General features: G+C 41.4%; 1 protein-coding gene across 1 annotated transcript; it reads left to right on the top strand.

The window, feature by feature from the left end:
• Positions 1–4,812: 4,812 nt before the first annotated feature.
• On the top strand, positions 4,813–19,042 carry IRAK1BP1 (interleukin 1 receptor associated kinase 1 binding protein 1). Its single transcript, XM_069851325.1, has 4 exons — positions 4,813–5,040; positions 13,447–13,512; positions 17,557–17,687; positions 18,719–19,042. The coding sequence occupies exons 1-4, from the start codon at positions 4,813–4,815 to the stop codon at positions 18,987–18,989; spliced, it is 696 nt and encodes a 231-aa protein (XP_069707426.1). The 3' UTR covers positions 18,990–19,042.
• The last annotated feature ends 4,760 nt before the right edge of the window (positions 19,043–23,802 follow it).

Below are 23,802 nucleotides of genomic sequence, written 5' to 3'. Positions count from 1 at the left end.
TTTTGTTTATACAGGCTGTCTTTCATAAAAAGGCAAATCACTTTAAAACAATGGTTAAATCAGAATTGATTAAAATTGAGGCTTGAGCACATAAAACCAACCTGGAGAGTACACGGTTTGGCTTCATTACATTATCCGACACTTCTTTAAATAGCTTTATGGATGATTTCTTGACAAACAGCATCCAGTACTTAGTGTGTGTCTATTGATACTGTTCAATATTTAAGTAAATCCTCTACAAACATCTTGACTAAATGAAAGTATTGTTGCAACAGACAACTTTCAGAAGTCTTTTTAACTCCCTGCTTAATGAAACAATTCATTTCTGAGGAATATACATTTATAATTTCCTCTGTACTCATCTTCCTTTTGTATTTTATTTCTTAAAGTCAGCAGTGTCCAGAATTTGTTCATGTAAGCTCTCAAATTGATTTATGTTAAGTGGCTAGGCACCAATATTTCTGAATTCTGTTACAAGCTTCTTCCTTGCCTTGTCATATAACTTTGATCAAAGTCAAAAATTAGGTGTCTCTACTTTTGATTCTTCATGCTGAGAAACAGAGTGTCACCTCCAGAGGTAATGAATACCTAACAGGTTCAATCCATTTCATTTGAAGCCTTAAGTGTTCAGCAAATCTGAAGAGAAAACTAGATTCAGAGGCAGAAGACTCAAAAAGTCATGAGGCATTCAAAAGTCATCGATGCATCTTAAGTAAAATATATTAATGATGAGAAAGGAAGTTTGTACAGAATCTCTCTAATGATGAGACAAGCAGATTAATGAGGGAAAAAAAGGACAGGGCTTCCATTCCCTTAATATTTCTTACCTGCCACCTCCAAGGAATCTGCATCTAACTCATAAAATCAGGTCTTAATGTCTTTATATGTCAGTTTTCACCCAGAGAGTATGGCAATATTTCTCTCTATCATGTCACACAGACTTTCCAACGTTTGCAACATGAATTCTGAAGGCTGCAAGACCTTGTATAAACTTACAGTAGTGTCAGCTTCCAGCCTGCCTCTGTGCTAGATTCCAGATTTGAGGTGATCAAAACTCAATGTACCACAAATGTCAACAGTATTAACATACCCAGAGCCCTTCCCAAACATCCTCATACAAGCGAGACAAGACAGAGAATGCTAAGTCACCAAGTTATTCATCTCAGCCACTTGTACGGGATGGAAAACTGAACTGAGAGATATCTCATGAAGTTCATCAAGTTCAATGCCAAATCCTGCCTCTGAGGAGGAGCAACCTCATGCACGAGTGCACACTGGGGCCTGGCTGGCTGGAGAGCAAAAAAGGACTTGGGGGTTCTGCTGGACAACAGGCAGATCATGGACCCATACGGCAAAGCAGGCCAATAGCATCTTGGCCTGGGTTAGGAGAAGCGTGAGCAGCAATTCAAGGGAGATGACCCCTTCTCTCTGCTCAGTACAGGTGAAACACACACCTGGAGTGCCAGGCCCTGTTCTGGGCTCCCCAGTACAAGGCAGATGTGAGCATATTGGAGAGAGTCCAACAAAGATGATGTGAAGATGTGAAGATGTGAAGATGATGAAGGGACTGGAGCATCTCTCCCATGAGGAAGGGCTGAACAAGCTGGGACTGCATAGCCTGGAGAAGAGAAGGGGGATCTTATCAGTGTATATAGTTGTCTGATGGGAGGAAGGAAGACAGGGCAGCCAGGCTATTCTTAGAGGTGCCCAGTGACAGGACAGGACACAAATGAAACTTCATATGGACACAACAAAACATTTTTACTGTAAGTGCAGTCAAACACTGGCAAAGGTTGCCCAGAGAAATTCTGGAGTCTCCATCCTTTGAAATATTCAAAACCAAACTGGACATGGTCCTGGGCAACCTGCTCTGGGTCAGGGGCTGGACCCCCTCTCAAGGGAGCTCCTCCCACCTCAAGCATTCTGTGAATCTCTCAGAGGCCAAACTGCACCCCTCTGCCTTTCCTAAGGAAAGAGCAGCATCAGCAGGACTCAGCCAGCAGACGCTAGCAAAGCCAGTGTGTAAGCTGCAAGAACCCTCTGCGAAGAAGCAGCAGCACTGATGCTAGAATGGTTTTTAATCACTCCTGCCTAGGCCCTGCCAGCAGAAGAGGACACTCTGCAGCACAACAAAACCCGGTCTTCCTCCACAGACAATGACTTTCTCCAGCACTCTTCCTCTCACTCTCAGGTTGCTCCAGACCTTCAGATGCCGGACAAATACGATAAAATGTTAAAAATGGCAGACACGGGATAGCCCTTCCTCAGAAGATGTGCACCTAAACCTCCCGTGCCATCGCCTTCCTTCCAACGTGTGCTCGCAGCCCAGAAGGCCAACCGTGTCCTGGGCTGCATACAAACAGCATCGCCAGCAGGGTGAGGAAGGTCATTCTGCACCTCTATTCCTCTCCTGTGAGACCTCATTGTGTCCAGTTCTGGAATCCTCAACATAAGAAGGATGTGGAACTGTTGGAACTGGTCCAGAGGAGGCCACTCAGATGATCAGATGAATGGAGCACCTCTGCTATGGAGACAGGCTGAGAGAGCTGGGGTTGTTCAGCCTGGAGAAGAGAAGGCTCCAAAGAGACTTTATAAGGTCTCTTCCAGTATCTGAAGGGGCTACAAGAAAACTGGAGAGGGACTTTTTACAAGGGCATGGAGTGACAGTACAAGAGGGAATGGCTTTAAACTGGAAGGGGAAGACTTAGATTAGACATTAGGAAGAAATTCTTCATGCTGAAGGCAGTAAGGCACTGTCACAGGTTGCCCAGTGAAGCAGTGGATGCCCCAGCCATGGAAGCGTTCAAGACCAGGTTGGATGAGGTTCTGAGCAGCCAGGTCTGGTGGGAGGTGTCCCTGCCCATGGCAGGGAGGTTGGAACTGTATGGGCTTTAGGTCCCTTCCAACCAACACCATTCTATGTTTCTATGACACCACCATGTTCAAACTCCTCCTCAGCAGCCTGAGGGCCCAGCCTTGGTAATTGTCACAGCAATGACACAAGCAGTACTTACTATTATAAAAAGTGGAATATCATTTATTTAAGCTAAAGTAGAGTAAAGCTTCATCTAAGTAATTGTTTGGGGTTTTTTTGAAAGTTCGTCAGAATGTCCCTCTGATAGCATGTTTTCTTGCAGACAGTGTTTTTCACAGAATCACTAGGTTGGAAAAGACCTCCAGGATCACCGAGTCCAACCATTCCTATCAACCACTAAACCACGTCCCTGAGCAAAACACTGTTTCCAGATACTGTTCATTCTTTGACAATGATAATGTCTCTTGTGAAAGATGGTCTGTGCTGAGCAGAGGTATTTTCTGCGATCACCTCTGCAGCCTTTCCCTGTCTCAAATGCAAAGTCAGGCAGAGCCAGAGCCAAAGGTCCAAATTAGCAAGAGATTTGACTGTTGTGAAGTTCATAATAACATTAAAATTAGACCTTGGAAACTAACAGAATATATGTAAGATATCTGGGAAAATTTATACACATGCATGTGAGTGGGAAACACATTTTGTAACCAGCTCTTGCGATTGAAGGAGATCACTCCCTAGTGCTGCCCAGGCTGATACAGGATGCTCACTTTCCAACACTCCAAAATGAGCCTTAGAGAGTTAGTGAGAATTAATTGATAAGTTTTGCTGCAGCTGGTTTGTATGTTTAATTATCTCATCATATAAATCTGACTTGCAAGATGTAGATGTTTTAAGTCAAGAGATATCCTGTTGTAGGGCTGTGAGAATTTACTAATACGCTTAGTTGTCTTGAAAGATGCACCTGAAGGCAGCCTCCAGACATAGATGGATAATCTAAAAAAGGAGTGAACATTCTTTGAGGATTTACATGGTTCTTTGCCTAAAACTAGTACATATACCCACTGCTTTTGTAAGATGTGTTGGTTGGCAGCCGACTGAACATGAGGCAGCAGCGGCCCATGTGGCCAAGAAGGCCAGTGGCATCTTGGCTTGTATCAGAAATGGTGTGACCAGCAGGTCCAGGGAGGTTATCCTCCCTCTGTACTCGGCACTGGTGAGACCACTCCTCAAATCCTGTGTTCAGTTCTGGGCCCCTCACCACAAGAAGGATGTTGAGGCTCTGGAGCGAGTCCAGAGAAGAGCAACAAACCTGGTGAAGGGGCTGGAGAACAGGCCTTATGAGGAGCGGCTGAGAGAGCTGGGGTTGTTTAGCCTGGAGAAGAGGAGGCTGAGGGGAGACCTCATTGCTCTCTACAACTACCTGAAAGGAGGTTGTGGAGAGGAGGGTGCTGGCCTCTTCTCCCAAGTGACAGGGGACAGGACAAGAGGGAATGGCCTCAAGCTCTGCCAGGGGAGGTTCAGGCTGGACATTAGGAAAATATTTTTCACATAAAAGCTCACTGGGCACTGGCAGAGGCTGCCCAGGGAGGTGGTCGAGTCACCTTCCCTGGAAAGGTTTAAAAGACGGGTAGACGAGGTGCTCAGGGACATGGTTTAGTGTTTGATAGGAACGGTTGGCCTCGATGACCCAAGAGCTCTTTTTCAACCAGGTGATTATACAATTTTATGCATCAATGATTCCATGATTCTGCAATTCCATGCCATGGCATCCGATTCAGCGCTGAACCGTAAAACAAAAACGCTGTTGTCTTCGCTTCGACGCCTTCGTCCTTTCCAACCTTTCACCGGCGAACGAGCGTTTCCCACAATCCGATTCGCGGCCCGAGGGACGCTGGCTCCGGGGGGTCACGTGGTCGCCGGCGCGAGCTCCGCGATCACGTGGTCCCCGGCGCGGGCCCCGGGGTCACGTGGCCCGCGGGGCCGGTAGCCGCGGGGCCGCCATGGCGCCTACCCCCGCGCGGGCCTCGGCCGAGCAGGGCCGGGCCCCGCCGGGCCGCCGCTGGCGGGAGGTGCGGGTGAGCGGCAGCGCGGAGCTGAGCGCCGGGCCGGACCGCGCGCGGGTGTCGGTGTGGCTGGGCTGCCGGAAGGTTACGGAGGAGGCGGCGCGGACCAGCGTGACCCGGCGGATCGAGTTCATCACGCACCGCGCGCGGGTCCGCGGCGTCACGGTGAGCGCGGCCCGGGCGGGGGCGGCAGGGGCAGGGCTCCCCGGAGCGCCGTGGCACCGAAAGGGCCGAAAAACAGACTCTCTAAGGCTCATGGAATCGGAGAATCACCAAGTTGGGAAACACCTCAGGGATCATCGAGGCCAACCGTTCCTATCGATCGCTAAACCACGTCCCTGAGCACCTCGTCTACCCGTCTTTTAAACACCTCCAGGGATGGAGACTCAACCATCTCCCTGGGCAGCCTCTGCCCGTGCCCAATGACCCTTTCTATGAAAGGTTTTATCCTGATATCCAGTCTGAATCTCCCCTGGTGGAACTTGAGGCCATTCCCTCTTGTCCTGTCCCCTGTCACTTGGGGGAAGAGGCCAGCACCCTCCTCTCTACAACCTCCTTTCAGGTAGTTATAGAGAGCAATGAGGTCTCCCCTCAGCCTCCTCCAGGCTAAGCAACCCCAACTCTCTCAGCTGCTCCTCGTAAGACTTGTCTTGCAGCCCCTTCACCAGGTTTGTTGCTCTTCTCTGGACTCGCTCCAGAGCCTCAACATCCTTCTTGTGGTGAGCGGCCCAGAACTGAACACAATATTGGAAGTGCAGTCTCACAACAGTGCCGAGTACAGAGGGAGAATAACCTCCCTGGACCTGCTGGTCACGCCGTTTCTGATCCAAGCCAAGATGCCATTGGCCTTCTTGGCCACCTGGGTCACTGCTGGCTCAGGTTCGGTCGCTGTCAACCAACACCCCCAGGTTCTTCTCCTCCAGGCAGCTTTCCAGCCAGACTTCTCCTAGTCTGTAGCACGAGTGCGGGACCCGGCATTTGGCCTTGTTAAACCTCATGCCATTGATCTCAGCCCATCAATGCAGTCTGTTCAGATCCCTTTGCAGAGCCTCCCTACCCTCCAGCAGATCAACACTTCCTCCCAGCTTAGTGTCTTCTGCGAACTCACTAAGGGTGCACTCGATGCCTTCATCCAGGTCATTGATAAAGACATTGAGCAGCACTGGGCTCAGCACTGAGGCCTGGGGCACAGCACTTGTGACCAGTCTCCAGCTGGAATTAACTCCATTTGCCATAACTCTTTGGGCTCGTTTTTGAGTGTTAGCGAGCATCCTGTATCAGCCAGGGCAGTGTGAGGGAGTCACCTCCTTCAATCACAAGAGATGGTTACAAAATGTATTTCCCATTTACATGAATGTGTGTAATTTTTTTCAGAAATTTTATGTGTATTCTTTTATTTCCAAGGTCTAATTTTAATGTTATTAACTTCACAACAGTCAAAACTCTTGCTAATTTGGAGCTTTGGCTCTGGCTCTGCCTGACCTTGCATTTGAGACAGGGAAAGACTGCAAACAGGTGATTATTGTAAATGGTGAGATGGGATGTCAACTGCAATGTGTTAAAAAACAACATTAATGACTAAGATAACAATACCAACCCTTATCTTCTTGTCATTCACAGTCATTGAGATAGACCACACAGATATGACTACACCTTAAATTTCTCTGATCTCATCCCTCCTGGATATGTAGTGAGCTTCCAGGAATAAAGTATGCTTGTCACTTTGGGGGAAAAATATGAATATGAAAACACCTCTGTGTATATAAAGTTCTCTGAAATCACTGTTCAGTAGAAGCACTCTGAGGACAAATCCCAAGTATTCTCCAGCGCTGTGTACCTGCCTTAATGGCTAAATTAAGCTATTAAGTGTAAGTTTCTTTGTTTCATTATAGAATCATAGACTAGTTTAGTTTGGAAGGGACCTTGAAGATCCAACCCTGCTGCAATAGGCAGTGACGCCTTCCAGTGGATCAGGTTGCCCAAGACATCTTTTCAACACAGATCATTCTGAACACGAGATGTAACAGTGTCTGGAAGAACACTATATGAAAAAGCACGCTATAAAAAGACATGCTATCAGAGGTACATTCTGTCTAACTTTCAAAAGATACAATTACTTGGATGAACTTAATTCTACTTTAGCTTAAATCAAAATATTCCACTTTTTGTAACAGTAACTTTCTTTATCAGTTGCTTGTTTTGTGTGTGAAAACTACCCTGCTTCCACTGTTTCATCTGTCCAGGGAATGCAGCCTCATGTGTGTACAGGTGAAACTGCTAAAGGGGTACACAGTGATGTGACTTAGACTATACACGTGTGTTGGCTTCTGTGTGATCGCTATACCTTAGTGATGAATACATGCAGAGCTTTTATCTTCTCTCTTGTTTCAGATAAGTAGAGAGGTATGAAAAAAATGTGAGACATGATCAAGGTAGCTGAAGTAACACAAGGCTCTTGTGGACTCAAAAAGTTGCTTTTCCCTAATAAGGTTTTTTGGCCTCAGGAAGTTATTTTATGACAATAAGAAAAGCATAGTCTTGCCTTTAAAGCATTGTCCATGCTGTAAATGCACTGTAAGAGTGATATTTGTCCTAGCAATAGTGCTGCTGATGTTTTTGGATTTTGTAAAACAGTTTTTGACAGTGTTCCACAGCTAGGACTCCTAAAACCAAAACAAAGCTGATCTCTGATTAAATGAGTGGTTGCTTTTCAAAGTTACTGTTTTAGTTCCCTGGGAAATTTGTGACTTTTTAGTGTATTCACAGATGAACTGGGGAAAAGGGAGATGGCAGAGTTTGTTATCAACACCAAATTATTAAATGTAGTAAAAAGGAAAGAATTGCAGAAGGGTTTAATGATCCTGCATGATGTTACAGGGGAATTCCATATTAGTAAATGCCAAGTAAGAGAGCAGGTTGCTTGGCCTAAACAGTGATGTGCTTACAGTGAAATGGCATGCCCACATCTCAGATGCTTCATGTGTTTAAAGAGAAGTGCCAACTCCAACTTCTCTCTGTTCCCCCCCCAAAACAGGATTTACTGTTTTCTTTTAAAACTTAGTGTGATGCTGTCTCTTTTTCCGTAGTAGCTAAATGAAGTATTTGTTCAGGAATAAAGAAGATGATGAAAAGACCCCTTAATGCCTGATTTAGGAGATCATATTGCACATATGGAACTAGATGGCAAGGAGACATTGAGGCTGCCGTGGGTTAGATGTGTGATCCTGCTCCCTCCACTTTTCCCCTGTGCATGTCTGGGAGCATGTCATGGGGAGCACAATTCCATTGCCATCAGAATGACTTGTTTGGTTGGAAGCAGTACATTTTTGTATGGGATTGCAGGCTGAATGCATCCAGTTTCTATTAACTGAGTTAATGGGATTTTAAAGTCTGGTGGATTTTCAGTCGAACACAGGAAGACAATATCTTGTCATGCATTCATATTTGTTAGTAGAGAAAATTATATGCTTTGTACCCATCACCAGGGTACGCTATCCGATCATGGGGTATTTTTTCATCCTGGATGCAATTAAATGGCTCCTCAAGAGTGTGGATTGACTAGAAACGGTTGTTGCAGATATTTACTCTACAGTGAATGTGAAAACTTACAGTTCTGACGTGAGCCTGATTTAATTACGGTAGCATGGAGCATTTGGCATGGGGTGGATGGCTCACAAAAGGATGTTAAATAAGTCAGTGTGCTTTGAGGGGTTGTATGCCGTACCGCAGGCTAGAAAAAATAGCTGCAAAATGAAGTATCACCTGGACACACAAATGGTTATATTTAGGTGTATGCAGTCAGATTCAGAAACGTAATGGGAACAGGTAAGCAGTGGTGGTGTAACCTAGGTGGAGAGTAGACTTTTTTTACAGTGTAAGAGTTGAGCATTCAGTGTCTTATTATAATAATTTCGCAGTAATCTTTTGCTGTTTCAGAGTTACCGTGCATTGCAGAATGGAGATGATAGTTCTTTCTACTTTCCTTCAGGGTCTGTGAAATGCTGCCGAAGTTGTGGGTTTCTCAGTGTTAGCAAAGTGTTAGCTCTAGGGAACTCAGAGAAAAACAACATGAAGTTGGGGTTTTTTTAAGAGTAGTTCCCTGTGGTATAATTTTTAGCGCTTTGTTCCATCCAATTTTAAATCACTCCACTGCTGGAGCTTGTATTTGCCTTGTAGCTTTTTTACCAACAACTCTTACTGCTGGCAATTTGCTCTTAACTGCATTTGCTAACATCACTTGTAGCTAATACCATTCTAAACCACTGTAAAATTAATATCTCTTCACAGTCTCCATATGGTTCTAGTTGTTGCAGGCTTATCTAAGTCCTGTTTAGAAATCAGCTGGCTATTCTATATATTTATGTTTAATTAATCCATAGAACAATTTCCTTAACCCTCATTGCTACCGTAGGAAGTCTGAAATTAGAAGTGCCTAACCTTTACAGCAGCAGGAGCTTGCATTAGCAGCTTGTGAGGATGCCTGGAGGCAGCACCTAATTTCCATATATATTTACACAGGATTTTAATCAGAAGTAGATGCACATAGTAGCATTTATTTATAGAGTGCTGTAAGTATATGCAGCACTTCAGTGCACAGAGTCAGCTTTGAAGGCTGCAGGGAAAGTAGAATCAATGGGGAAACCTATCTCTCTTACTCAGCCCAGCTACTCCGTAGTAAGGTGTTTTAATCTTTCTCTAGGTGCAAACTGATTTTATGTTTCCCACCTATGATTTATTTGGGGAAGATGGTGGAGATGACAATTGGTTTTTTTAATCACCGCAACTGGCATTCACCATCTTGTTTAACAATGACAGCAATAATATATTTGTTGTACTGACAAGAATGTTCTTTAACAAAACAAACAAACCAGCCCAAAAGCTATATCCAGTAGGCTCTGGCTTAGAGTTTACCTGTACTGGATGTATCTTGGATATATGTGCAATGTTCTCCATATTTTGAACTGGTTATTTAGGAATCACAGTTATAGATGCACGTCCAAACAGTCAGTGGAAAAAAAAAATATTTTTCAAGTTTTCACTCAGCTACAAAATCTTCCAGTTTCAATATATCCTTGAAGAAGAAAGATAGAAACCTGCATAAGGCATCACCCTTTTTAGACTACCTTGTATTTTAAGAAATACCCCCTAAGTAACCTTACATTTGCTGAGTTCAAATCTGCTTTTTTACCATTCTTAAAATAACTGTTACGTATACTTCTCGTATTTCTTGAATGGACATTAAGCTGCAGAAACTTCTTCACTCTAGATTTTTCTCTTGTTGTTCTGTCCATCTAATGCCAAACCGAGCAGACAGAATGAGGGATGAGGGACAGGTACCTGTGCCTAGCTGGGGTATGTGCTGGCTGTGGGTGCTCATCATCCTTAATTATCTGGGAGATGACTGCTAGGAGACAGAGCATACAACAAGATCCTCACTAGCCGTTTCCTTAGTACTGAGAACAAAAATGCGATGTTCAGGTGGAAGAAGCTAAGTCTTTGAGGTTTTTAAATATCTTTGTTTTTCACAATGTAAAGTTATATTTTGATACATTAGTGCAAATGTACAAGTACATTTTAAGAGGCATTTCCAAATGTCTCCAGATTTTTTTATTTATAACTACGCATGTCAGTGTAGTTTCCCGCAGCGGTGCATTAGTGTACATTTCCAAACTACAAACATTTTCCCATACTGAGACTGGTCTTGTGTTTCATAAGAAGTCCTCACAGTTTTGTTAACCCAGTAACCAGGAGCAGAACACAGAAACTGGTAGACTTTTCTCGTGCTGTATTGTTATATAGCTGTGTCCTTGAAATGTTCTTTCACTGACTATCTATTTATTTTTTTCCCTATTTTCATCCTGGGAGAGGACTGGACATTCCTTTAAATGACAACGGTGTTGTGAGGGTGAGCACAATAGTCCTCTGAAGAAGAAATTGTTCAGACGTAGTAGATAGGTAGGAGGAGGGGCTATATAAGATTTGTGTGTGTGTGTTCAAAAAAGTAAAATATAAGGCAAAGCGCAGTCCTGCACTTTAAAAAGACATTGAGCTTACAATTCATTTTTGTGTTTACAGTACCTGCAACAGTGGGGGTTTGAGTCACTTCTGGCTTCAAAAAATAGGCTAGACAAGCAGAATGCAAGTGAGATTCTGTTAAGAACCGCTAAATGGCTTCTGGAGTCATTGTCACATAACAATAGTGTTATATTAATGTAATTTTTTTCCTACTGTGATTCTTGGCCCACAGATTTAGAAAATGGACAAAGTTTTTTCTAGAGGTCCAGAATACCTGGAACATCAGAAGTTAGCTTTCCTGAAGTCAGTGACAACTGTTTTTCCTGTGGCTCTTGCAATCCAATGGATAGTACCTCAGCCAAAATATGAACAGTACACATATGCAGTAGGAAAAAAAGCCTTTTGCTTTAGATGAAGTCGAAGTCCTGATTCCAGTTTAAAATTCTGTTATCACCTACCTTTCTTTTCCATATCTTTGTCTAAATGCACTCCCAAACAGGAACATGGCATCTAACAGAAGATGTGTCACAGGAGGCCACCTTGCTATGACTTCAGGGATTATTTCAGCCATTTATCTTCAATAACACATACAGCTACCGTCAAGTCTGATGGGATAAAAATTAGCATGAGGGAGGTTTTATAATAGATGGCACAAAATGATCTTCCACTCATTGTGCATTGATCTTGCAATAGTGCCTGGAGCCACAGGATGGCACTGTCCTTAAATACATTGGAACCTTACAGAGGGCAAAACCAAAATAGAAGACTAATCCGTTCCGCAGGTAGGAGAACTCTTGTAAAAATGTTTAAGGAGCAGAGACAAGGGAAAACAAATGCACCTTTCCAGCGTTTACTCCAATTTTTTACTGCAGCATAGTTATTTCTACAAAGTAGGTGTTGTAGAAGAAGGCTTTTCTATGTGGCTATTTCTAAAAGATCTATAAGAGCTCTAGAAAAAAAAAAATCTTGTCAATTGCAACTGGATTCTATCATAAATAATAAGATTTGCGCCATTTTGTAAATTAAATGATTTGTCAGTGCTGTGTCAGTCACTCGTGACTGTAAAAGGGGAACTACAGTTTTTGGCTATGAACTGGCCCTGGCCTTTGCCCTTACTAGAAGAGATTATCTGAAACTAGGACTCTTGTGCTTGTATTTGTGCACTGCCAATCATAGAATCATTAGGTTGGAAAAGACCTTTGAGATCATAAACTCCAGCTGTACCTGTCCACTACTAAATCATAGCTCTAAGCACTTCATCTACCCCCCTTTTAAATACCCCACGTCTTTCTCTGCCAGGCAGCTTTCCAGCCACTCTTCCCCAAGCCTGTAGCACTGCGTGGGAGTTTGTGTCCCAAGTGCAGGACCCGGCATTTGGCCTTATGAAACCTCATCCCACTGGCCTCAGCCCCATCAATCCAGCCTGTTCAGATCCCTTTGTAGAGCCTCCCTACCCTCCAGCAACTCAACACTTCCTCCAGTTTAGTGTTTTCCACAAACTTGCTAAGGGTACACTCAAGCATAAAATTGAATACCCAAAATTTGTTTCTTATAGGCTGCTGTGCAGCAGTAATTATGGGTTTAATTTCTATACGGTATTTTAAAAGGAAAAATGAGATTTAAATAAACTTACGCATGCATGCTACATTATAGACTTGAAGATTTGAGCCTCTGTAGGAAATGTGACACAAAGCTGCTTCTGAAATGTGTCAACACTGAAAGCAAATATTGTTTTCCTATGCAAATAAATTTAATAAGTAAAACTTCTTCAGTAATTGGAAGGCTTAATATCTGTTTCCCTACGGTTCCTGGATGTTAAATGCAAAGTTATGCTTACAATTAAATTGTAAACTGCACTTTTTGGTTTGTTGTAGTAATTTTACAATAAATCTTCATCCAGACTGTTTACCAAGGAGGGAAGTGGGTGAAAGAAAAGTGATTGTTAGGCTGCTAGCAAGCTGGTCAACTATTCCAATGTAACTGGAGTTATTCTGTATCTTAGTTCAGTATCTTATTTGTAAGTGTTGCAGGATTTGCTAGTGCTCTGTGCAGTCAGTACGTTGAATAATATAGCTGCTGTTAATGCAGAAGTGTCAGTGGTGACATAGCCTCTTTTAAGGGTTACAATTCTGCCAGAGTAACCAGTGCTCAGTGTTCAGATCATGTCGCTACAAGCTGCTACTGTTAAAATGTCTTAAAATAGGGACCTGAAAAGCACTTTTCACATATTAACTTTCTGAAAAGAACTGAAGCTTCTAGTTTTTTGAACCAGGTGAATTTACAGTTACACACCGATACACACAGCTGCTAGCTAACAGTCACTTTTAAGACCTAATTGTTCTCTTTGAGTGAATAGCAGCAAAATTGCATTATAGAGCTACTGTATAATTTACTTTTAATAATGTGGAGATTTGCATGGGAAATTCCAAATTTCTATTGCTAAGTCAAAAGCGATAAGCTAGAAGAATTCAACTTCCACAGGACACAATGTACATATATTTCCAACAAATGTTTAATTTCTGTCTTTTAAGATTATATTCTTGTATTTTGTTTTAGAAAGAAAATATTACTGTAACAGAGGATTTTAGCAGAGTAGAAAATATTTACCAAATGGAAGCACTGGTATGTATTCAACCTAACCAAAAATAATTTTTTAAAAATACAATAAGAAATGTAGCAAGGGCCAATGAAAATTTGCAGTCTGTCTTTTATCATACGGAGGAGTGGATGTTCTCTACAGTAAAGGCAGCATAGCCCAAAGGAACTGTTGAAGGACTGCAGTTTAAAGCAGAGTTCAGCTGCAGTTTTCTGTTGTGTGCAGAACCCATTTTCTTGTACCATAATATAAAAGGAATTATTTTCTTCTCAGATTATTTTGTGCTTTTTCAATATTACAACCTCCTACAGCAGGGAATATTTGGTTCTGGGGCTGTAAGGTTGTCGTTCTGTGACTGTGTAAGCAAACCCACAATTTTGCACTCTCCTTCACCCCAATCGTTCCTGCCCTCTACTTTTTTTCAAGGGGTTGTACTTAGGTGAGCAGGTGATAGGTCAGATAAAAAATCTGCTCCAGTTAATAACTTCTTTTTTCCAGGTTAGCTTTTATTTTTTCCCATTATTTTAGCTCTCTGAACTGCAGGCATTGCAAGGCAGAGGACAGGAGTGGATGGGGGACAACAGTGACATGACCTAGATCTGTTTAAGCCACAGCTGAACAGCATCTGGACTTTGGTCTGTTGCACACAACTGTGCCATCAGCTTGCGTCAGTAAAGGAAAGCTTATTGTTTCCTAGGTAATTAACTTGGAATTTTGTAGGTGAAAAGTCCTGTGTGAAAGCTACATATTATGGGAATAATCCCATTTACTTAAAAAGCAGCTCAGGGGAGTATATTTTTGTACGTTCATGCTATAGTAAGAAATAAATGCTGTACTGGAAACATTTGATGGGGGAAATGATGCATTTGCAGTCAATGAATCTTGAGAGCATCAAACATTAATCGCTACCCAGCAAATGTACAGTTTCTTATGAAGTGAGCCTGGAAGTCTGCAATAAAATGATAGCTGTTTTATAGAACTGTTATATTTACACTCCCCTAAAACAGGGTTCAGTTTGCTTGCTTGAAGGCTTATTCACATCTAAATAACAGTAATAAAACCAGAAATAATTGAGAATTTGGAGAGCAAAATTAGAATTTTAAAATGAGCCTTCAGTTACTTAAATGGTTTATGTCAGTATCACGTTCTGAATGACTTTAACTTAATAAAGCAGACACCTACAATCATGAGAGCTTAAATCACCATGGTTTGTAGATAAGCTATTCTTAAAAATTAATAAAACTATATTGAATTATTATTTAGTTTACAGACAAGCTTAGGCTTACAACTTCAGTCTTAAGTGGTGACTTAACTGGGCATCTCTCTTCTGCTAGTAATTTCTGTACAACAAAGATTGTTGGTGGAAAGCAAATTATATGGATACAAATGTTTGGCTTTTGGCAAGTGTAATTGCTGTTCAAAAGTTGTGTAGTTGTCCAAGACCTAGGTGTCAGAACTTGAAAAATCTAGCCATAGTACTGTGATTTTGGCTGCCCTGTACACATAAGCAGCAGTATGGTTGCTCTTCATGCAGAGATTAATTTCTCCTTCCTTCCTCTTTTAAATATGTACTCGTTTCATTAGTGCAGCTTCATAAACCAATGAAGTTCCATTGACTAGTGTTTTTGCATAATTTAGCAATATTTAAAATTAACTTCCAGTTGCTTTACTGAAGAGTTTGCCATTATATTTTTGTTATACGTAAAATCATGGAAGTCATGCATTATTTCAGTCTCTAAACTGTTTTTACCATTTGTCTACTGCAAGAGTTTTTTGAAGACAGAAGAAATTCCCAGACAAATAGCTATTTTAAAGTATAATTAAGAATTCAAGACATGCTTTCAACTGGTAAATTCTAATTCATGTTGTAACAAAGGAAAGTATGTACAAGAATGAAGTTTTGTATGAGATCACAAAGCCCTGTAATATTTTAATCATAATAGTTCATTTATTGCATGATGATCTCATGGGATGAAGATTGTGTTGGTTTTGTTCATTTCTTAATATACTTGCCTCCTTATAAACCATAACTTCTTGACCTTCACAGACTTAGTGAAACTGTAATGGCCATAATGGTTTTGCAGACCCTCTTATTACTTTTTCACACTTTTAAACCTTAACTATAATGGAAGACAGTTAAATGTTGCTTTGCAATTTAATGCTCAGGTATCCTGTGTAAATGTAGGTAGAATTTATTGGATCTAGCTCTAAAGGAAAACTATAATTTTTAGGGGGAGGAAACAACAAAATTCACAGCTAATGACTCAGTTATGTTCTGCCCCTGAGGGTACCTGTTTATGTGTTTCTTTTTTAACAATGAGTTCCCAAGTGCCCAGAATTGCCCCAGTCTGAGCAGCTTATCTCTTGCATAAGACCCACAATTCTTTTGACTATTTTGTTTCATCCTTTTAAGGGAAGTGATATTGTAAACACTGATAGCAATCTGGAAAACACGGTCTTGTAGTGAGACATCCAGCTTTCCACAAAATACAGCCATGACAGTTTTCTGGCAAAACAGCACAAGAGGATGTATGCTTTATATATATGGCCAGAACTCCCACTGAAGAAAGAAATCTAGGTTTAGTCTCGTCTTCAGTCTTTGTTCTAATTGATACTGCACCTTCCAGAAAGTGATTCAGCCCCTAAGTTACAGATAAAGAGTGTGCAGCCAAGGTGAAGATGCAGACTTGGTGCGGTTTTGCACAGTGGGTGTGACCCTTTATCCTTGTAGGAGATGGAATATCCCTGCCACTTCCATCCTGGTCAGTTTTTAAGACCCTAAGCCTAGCTTTGGGCAGTTGTATGAAGAGCTGCTGAGCTAGTGCAAGTATTCAAGCCAAGATGAGGTCCGTGTACTGCACTCAGAGGCTACCAAGGGTAATAAGATGTGTGCATTAGTTACTTTGTGGTAGTTGTCAATATCCAGTTTTTACCTTACCCTGTATATGAAGTAGACTCCTGCTCTCTCACTGAGAGATTCAACTTCCGTGAAATAACTCATTTTCCTTAAGGTAAATCTATGATATGCACACAGGAAGCTACTGCAGGGCAACTGATCTGCCATAACTTGTATTTCTGTACTCTATACCTTCACTATATAGATTGCTGCATGGACTACAGCAAACATAGGGGTAACTGTACGTGACAGGAGTTCACAGTGGAATTTTCTTTACCATAGCTTTTTTTCTTCCACTCCTGTCAAAGTTGTATTACTGTACAAAAAGAAAGGAAAGAGTCAGGGATAAGAGAGAAGGTGAACCTGACTTGGTGGTGAGATTACTGTACTGGAAAGTGAAGATGAGGGTTTAGTTCTTCTAAATAAAGAGTTTAGGACCTGGGATTTCTGGTGACCGTGCTTTCTTTGCCTGGAAAGTCATCACCTGGACGACACTTCCCAACAAGGAAGACTGTACAGCTCTCGATCCAGCACTTTTAGTGATGCCCACTTTGTAGTGCTTGGGAAAGCCCCTGAATTCCTGATGCATCTGTATTTAATGCTTCTTATTGCCAAAGCCAGAGACAGCTAGATTTTTAAATTGTTTTTTATCCAAGCCTGAAGTGCCCAGTCTTCTTTGAGCCCACTACAAGCTGGACTGGGCTAGGTTTAGTTTAATCTCATATTTCAACTTGCTTGAATGTAATGTTTGAAACTAAAATATAGTTTTCCTTCCTGCACAATGTTTTCCACATCATTTTGCTTGGGCTTAGGCATAATTAACATGTAGTAATCTAAAAAGAGAAGAACCAGCATGTATCTAGTCATGTGTCCCAATGAACACATTCATGCTTCAAATTGTCTGCATACCAAGAATGCCTTACTTCCTCACAAAACAGCATTTCTTAATCCTCAGTTTTAAACCATTTTATGACTTCTTTGTGTTGCAAACCTAACAGTAGTCCATAGGGCTGTATAAGTGTTCTAAGTAAATAAATGTTGGAGTTATATAAAAGACAAGCATGTTTACTTAATTTGTACATATCCGGCTTTATACTGATTTAAATACAGGTGTTTAATCATAGAGGGGAAATGAAAAAAAAATTACTTGTGTGACATCTGTTTTCACTCTCAGATCTGTATTACATTCAGCGATTTTGGAAAAATGCAGGAAGTTTGCAAACTACTCACTGAAAAGTTAGGAACCTCTGTTACCATCAGTCCACCTAATTTCTACCATACACCAGAAGCTCTAGACACTCTTCGGTAAGTTCTCTCTCATGCCACAAATTTTACAGCCTCAGATAAGAGTTTATATGAATACATAATTTATACTGTTTGTAATGGGAGCAAATAGTTTCCTTCATACGTACTAAAATTTAAGTTGAAAGATTTCAGTATTTGTATTAAATGTAACTTATAAATTAATGCCATTCCACCTGGACAATACAGCTCGTTCTTTCTACAGTGTCCCTGTGCAAAAGCAGAATGTCATAGAAGTATTTTCTCACTGATTTCCACTGGAAGTATAATCTGCTGTGAATATTAGGTCAACAGAATGCAACTTAGGTTACATCAGCCTGTCTACATTTAACTTGTATTTATTCATGAAGGTCCAAGTGTGTTACCAGATGTTGATAAATCGAAGTATCCTTGCCAGTTCCCATTACTCTTAGCTGCTGCCATGATCTGAAAAGAACCATCCACGATGCTTGTTCAGCATCAAAACATGCTGCTTTGAAGCACTGGCTTAACATTTTAGGCATTAACTATTCAAAGTCCTGCATCTCCCTTTGATATTGGAGGGGCAGAGAGAAGCTTAATTGTGGTTTGGAGTTTGCCTCTTTAAAGAATCATGCCTGGCCTGAGAAGCAAGCCCAACCAGCTGCTGTTCACTGGTTCTGGAGTTGTCAGAAGTGTTATCATCTCGAAGATATCTCTGCAGGAGTCTAGGAATAAGGCCACTGAGGTTAAATAGGTGCTGGCAGGCCTTAGAGCTGGGCCACCCAAATGCCTGGAGCAACGGTTGAGCTCCTGCTCTGCAGCACACACCAGGGACGCCTGCAGCATATAGGTGTTAGAAATACTTGACCATAGCTGACAAGGACACTGACATTTTCTCCACACACTCCCTCCTCAAACTCCTAAAGTATCACTCAGAACCTGGGGAAAGGCAATATGCCTTGCCTTTACGCACTTACGAAAGCTGAGGCATTAAAAAAAGAGAAGTGCTTGACAGGAATACTTGTACATCAGTTGGCCCTGCTTGTTACTGTGCTGCTTTTTCTGCCTCTCAGCCGTCAGGTATGCGTTGCTGCTGTTCGAAACACAAGGGGGAAAGCTCAAGAAGTCTGTCAACTCTTTGGCCAGTCATTGGGAAGACCTTTATTAATAAGAGAAGAAGAAACAAAAGAATGGGAAGGCCACGTAGACAGTCCTGTATCGAACTCCCTGGATTCACTGACTCTGCAGGAAAGAATCCAGAATGCTACTGCTTATGCTTCTTGTAGAGTGTTTGCTGTGTTTGAGATACGGGGAAAAGCAAACAAAAAAAACAAGTTGCTTTAGAAACTTTGAAATACTACACATTTTCTTAATAAATTTTTTCATGCTTTCTTGAATTGTTTGTTGTTGGTTTTCACTTTGTTTATAAGAGAGAATATTAAGAATGTGATTTATGTACTGAGCCAAAGCAGAAACTTTCTTAATGTATCTGTCCAGGTGCAAAACACTAGACTTCCTAGAATTTCCTGTCACTCAAAACTCTTCCTTTGCGTGTATCATTTGAAAGCAGCACACTGCAGGCTTTTGTAAAGAACTTTAGTCAAAGTATTGCAGGCTTTACTTACTGCAGCTGTCCTCAGAAATATTCCAGTTCCTGTTGGCCTTAACTCTGTCCCCTGAAATTAAGTTTATGCTTAATTCTGAAAGTACGTTTCTGAACTGTTTCATTTCTTCCTCTACCCCCTGTAAATGGGTAAGATATTTGATGTGCAAAACTTCTGGTACTCCTAGCTGAAACTGGGCTATATTTAAACCTTTCCTCTTATATTTGGAAGGAAGTTATCCTTGTCCCAAGTCATGGTAAACTGAATATGCACTGTGTTTCCTTGCAATGAAATGAATTTTTCAACATAAAAAAAGCTTAGGAATGTTTTATTTCATCATAGGAAAAAAGTATACATGAATTTTGTCCTAAAGTCTGGTTGCTCAAGTTTAAAAAGGAACTGTGTTGTCTGTGTGTAGTACATTACATGTACAGACACTGAAGTACTTCAGTCATAAGGATAGATTTTTTTTTCAGCCATGGCAGCGTTATCTATTCTGATCTATCGTATCCGCCGTCACATCAGGATGGCCTACCAGAGAAAATAATATTCCAAGTTGAATAAGCACCAGGATTAGCAACAAATGAAAACTGATAATTAAAAGGATCACCAGAGTTACCATACTTAACTTTCTGAAAGCCCTCAAACAGTTTTTTAAATATATAATATACATAGAGATACTTTCAGTGGGGTTTATTTCCATGTACTTTAACCTAATTAGTGTCATCAGAACAGTGGCTTTCTCAGGCTGTCACAGTACTCTCCAAGTGCTTAACTGATGTCATGTGCTAGATCTATACCAACATTAAGTGTTTTAAAATCAGACCTGTTTCTTATTGAAGTAGTTGCCACTCATTTGGTGCTGGTGAAGCTATTTGTTATTTTTGCCATCTGGATCAGTTGCCTGATCCCATTAGGCAGCGGGAACAGTAAAGAAGTAGTCGGGAAACAGTGATGTCACACCAAATTGATGTTCTTAGTTACCACAGTGTCCAACTTGAACTCTACAGTCCAAGTTACGTGCTCTGTCTTGACACAGAAAGCCTGCAGTGAGCAGGTTAGAAGTGTTGGCTGGGCTGGGAAAGGGTTAGGACAGGTCTAGGCATTTTCTCACTAGTCTCAGCTCCTCAGGCACTCTGCCCACTTAGGCTGTAGGAAAGGCTGAGTAAGGGCAATCCACAGACCTTTTGAACTTGAGGTACAGGCATGGCTTGCTCTTTGTAATCAATCTCAACAGGACAGCTTCCAAATATCTGACTTTGTGAGCTTATTACCACCCATTCCCCTCTTAATCTGTGGGCAGAATTAGCCTGTTGTGCAGGTGAATGAAGCCATGCAGTATCCTAAAGGCTAGTTTACACAAGGTAAATATTTAAAGTGAGGTATCTGTTTCTGCCCATGGGCTATAAGGGTAACTGAAGGGAGCCAGGTGACATAATGAAAGGTGCATTTTTTTAGGCCCTAAGTTAGAGCGGTCAGAACCCAGTTTAAAATACTTGTGACTCATATCTGGAATAGTGTAGTTCCTGCTCCTAAGTTCAGGCATGTTCAGCACATTTTATATTACAATTGGCAGCTAAATCAGAAACAAGGTCTGGAACTAAGGCTTTCCCAAATAGAAGAGGTAACTGTCACACTGTTTGGCCCCATTGGTTGAGGGGCAGTTTGAAGAGAGAGCAGGCCAGCCGAACTTACACAGTTGCCTTGCGGGGTTCTCCTGAAAGGCCAAAAGCGCCTATTTGAATCTCCTCTGTTTGACTCTGCCAAGCAAACCTGTCAGATGAATTAGTTATTTTAAAATCAGATGCTGCCACTATCCAAAATTTCAAAGGCGGTATCCATGGTGGCACTGGATCCCTTGCAAACAGTCGTCTGTATGTGTCATGCATGCCTGAAGGCTGCTTTCTGGATCAGAGTCTTTGAGTAGTTTAAGAATCAGGTGTACTTTGCATAAGCTGGAAATCAAAAGCTACTAAGACTGTGGTAGACAAAACAGAATCTTTGGCTCATGGAGAGTTTTGCAGTTAAGAAGGGAGACATTTTTCAGTCTGGACAGCAGCTGAACAGAAGCTGTTTGGAATGCAGATTTTTCAGAGTGAGATTGAGAAACAAATATACTTTGCTAGAACCGGTAGAAAGAGATTAAATTACTCATCCAGCGTTGCTAGGTCAGTGAAATCCTAAAACAAAGACCAGGTCTGCAACAGCCTATACGTAACAGAAGTCAAGTTGCTAAAGCACTTAAAAAAATAAGCAGTTGGATACTCCGGTAGGTAGTGCCTGGGTTTGGTCATTTATGACCTTCCAAAACCAAGCACAGTAGTTAATTTATCTGCTTTCTGTATTAGTTTTCACTAACTTTGCAAAATAGATAGTATCTGTTAAGCCAAAGGCCAGCCAGCTTTTAAAGGATAACAAGCAAGTTGCAACTGAATAAAAATAAACACTACCACTAATCCCATAATAATTGTTATCTCTTCCTCAGGAATGTAGGCTGTAGATTTGGCATATTCATTTGCTTTGTTAATTAGGGCTTGATAGTCAGGAGTGTCTTTCAGGTCCTGTAAAACCAGAAGTAAAGTAAATAACCTCAAGGGAAGATGATGACTAAAGATTGCTTACAGAACCTAAACCCACTCGGTATATACATATAACAAGTTTATTTTTATGATCTTACCAATGTCAGTTTGGAAAATTAAGTATAAAGCAATCAAGACTAATACATGAAGTCTTGGCATATCTGAAACAATTTTTAAGAGTCAAGACTTTAATTAACCTTTTGTCCCATGGATTTTGTGAAACACGTGTCTTAGAAAATCCCTGCTTTTTGTACATAGGTCCCATAACAATTTGCTAGTCACCCTTCTCCCTTCATGAGTGGCAACAAAGAAAGCTACAGAGACGCAAATTCAGAGCAAATTCACCTCTGATGTCCTTGGTCCCAATCCTGGACAGAGCTAAGACCACTTCCATGTATCTATAGAAATCTTCCAGACGAGAAAGGAAAAGTGTGGCTTACTACAGTTTTTATGGTGCTTATGAAGACAAGTCATGGGCCAGGGCCCCAGCACGCACACTACTATCCTTAAACTGCCCAAATTAACTCACAAATCTAAGCACAAAAAAGTTATGGGTGAATGCAGGCAGATAACAAGTTTATGGAGCACTTAGTATTGATCAATGTGACATGCAGTGGCCTCTGCTCAATAGTAAAGAACTGCAAGGCAGAGAAAGGCAAGAAGTTGGGCTGAAAGCTCAAGTTAAAAAAAAAAAAAAAACAAGAAGCCAAACAATTAAACTACAGTCACCACTACTGAATTTAACACAATAAAGATGAGCACAAGGTCATGGGGAGAACAGAACTATGTAAGGCGCACAAAAAGAATCAGAATGCCTGATGAGAAATTCATGGCTGTTTATTTGGGGGCAACAATACTGAGAGGAGGACAAGAGAGGAGAAGAGAAAAGAAAGCAAGGATGCAGGTGTTTCAGAAACCAAAGATGAGTGGCAGGTGGAAAAAATTACAGCGGGGAAGGCACAAAATACACAAAACAGGACTGAATGTCTGCTCCCAGTTGAACATTAATTTATTTCGCATTGTTTCTGATTCTCAGTCCTCTTTGACTTAATGATTAGTGCCTTCCTGCCACTTAAGCAGCACGTCAGCAGCCAACCCAGAGAGTACACGGCGCTGCGTTACCAGATCAGCAACGTCAGCAAAGATTTAGCATCTGATTTTCAAATGTAACAAAGACTTAGGCTAGGGGATTTCAAAAGCCTCAAGAACTCTTAACAAAAATATGTCATTAAATAGATTTACATTCTGAGCGTCCAGATTCCCAAAAACATTGCTTTTTAACTGAAATTGATTAAACGGAAAGAATTACTTGCGTTTCTTAGGTGGAGTGAAGATGTTACCAATTATATCTACACTGGAAGATCAGAGAAAAGATTTAACAGCCTCTTAACTTCAGTAACGCACGAAAAGAAATATTTCCAAACGTTATAGGTTGACACTGCTACTTTAAATACAATGCTGTGTATTAAAAGTGAGTCGTTTTCATTCGAGACGTCAAGTACAACTCTGACCAGCAAAGCCTAACCAATCAGTGGTGCAAAAGCAAAGCTCTACTGGGAGAACAGTGCAGAAGAAACAGGTATCGCTCAGCTGCACAGGTGATGTGGGGCGCTGGAATATTTTGCATTAGGTCTGTTTGTAGCAATATTCCTGAGGCTTTTTTTTTTAACCTGAGTTATTCTCTGTATGTATTAGTAAAGAGTTTAATACATTCAAACCTGTTTCACTGGAGGATATTTGTGCTGTAGCCATTCTTCTGGAGCTCTAGCTTTTGCATCCCATCCAATAATGACTCCGGAATAGCCAGATCTTTTGGGAACTCTTACTGGTCCCACACTGAACTGAATATATTCAGGCTTTGGACTGCACACATGAGTCGTTTCTAACGTAACAGAGAAACAGACTTGGCAAGGGTAAGTGTCTGATCAAGTATGTTAAACATTTAAACAGGTGTTCTTCTAACTTCTACCAGAA

Source organism: Phaenicophaeus curvirostris, chromosome 2 (genome assembly GCF_032191515.1).
Source record: "Phaenicophaeus curvirostris isolate KB17595 chromosome 2, BPBGC_Pcur_1.0, whole genome shotgun sequence".
NCBI classification, from domain to species: Eukaryota; Metazoa; Chordata; class Aves; order Cuculiformes; family Cuculidae; genus Phaenicophaeus; species Phaenicophaeus curvirostris.
This window is presented reverse-complemented; position numbering and strand designations above follow the sequence as displayed.

Coding starts and splice junctions, on each gene's coding strand:
- IRAK1BP1 (XM_069851325.1), top strand. CDS start 4,813: ATGGCGCCTACCCCCGCGCGGGCCTCGGCCGAGCAGGGCCGGGCCCCG. Junction 5,041..13,446: donor CGCGGGTCCGCGGCGTCACG/GTGAGCGCGGCC, acceptor ATTTTGTTTTAG/AAAGAAAATATTACTGTAAC. Junction 17,688..18,718: donor GAAGCTCTAGACACTCTTCG/GTAAGTTCTCTC, acceptor TCTGCCTCTCAG/CCGTCAGGTATGCGTTGCTG.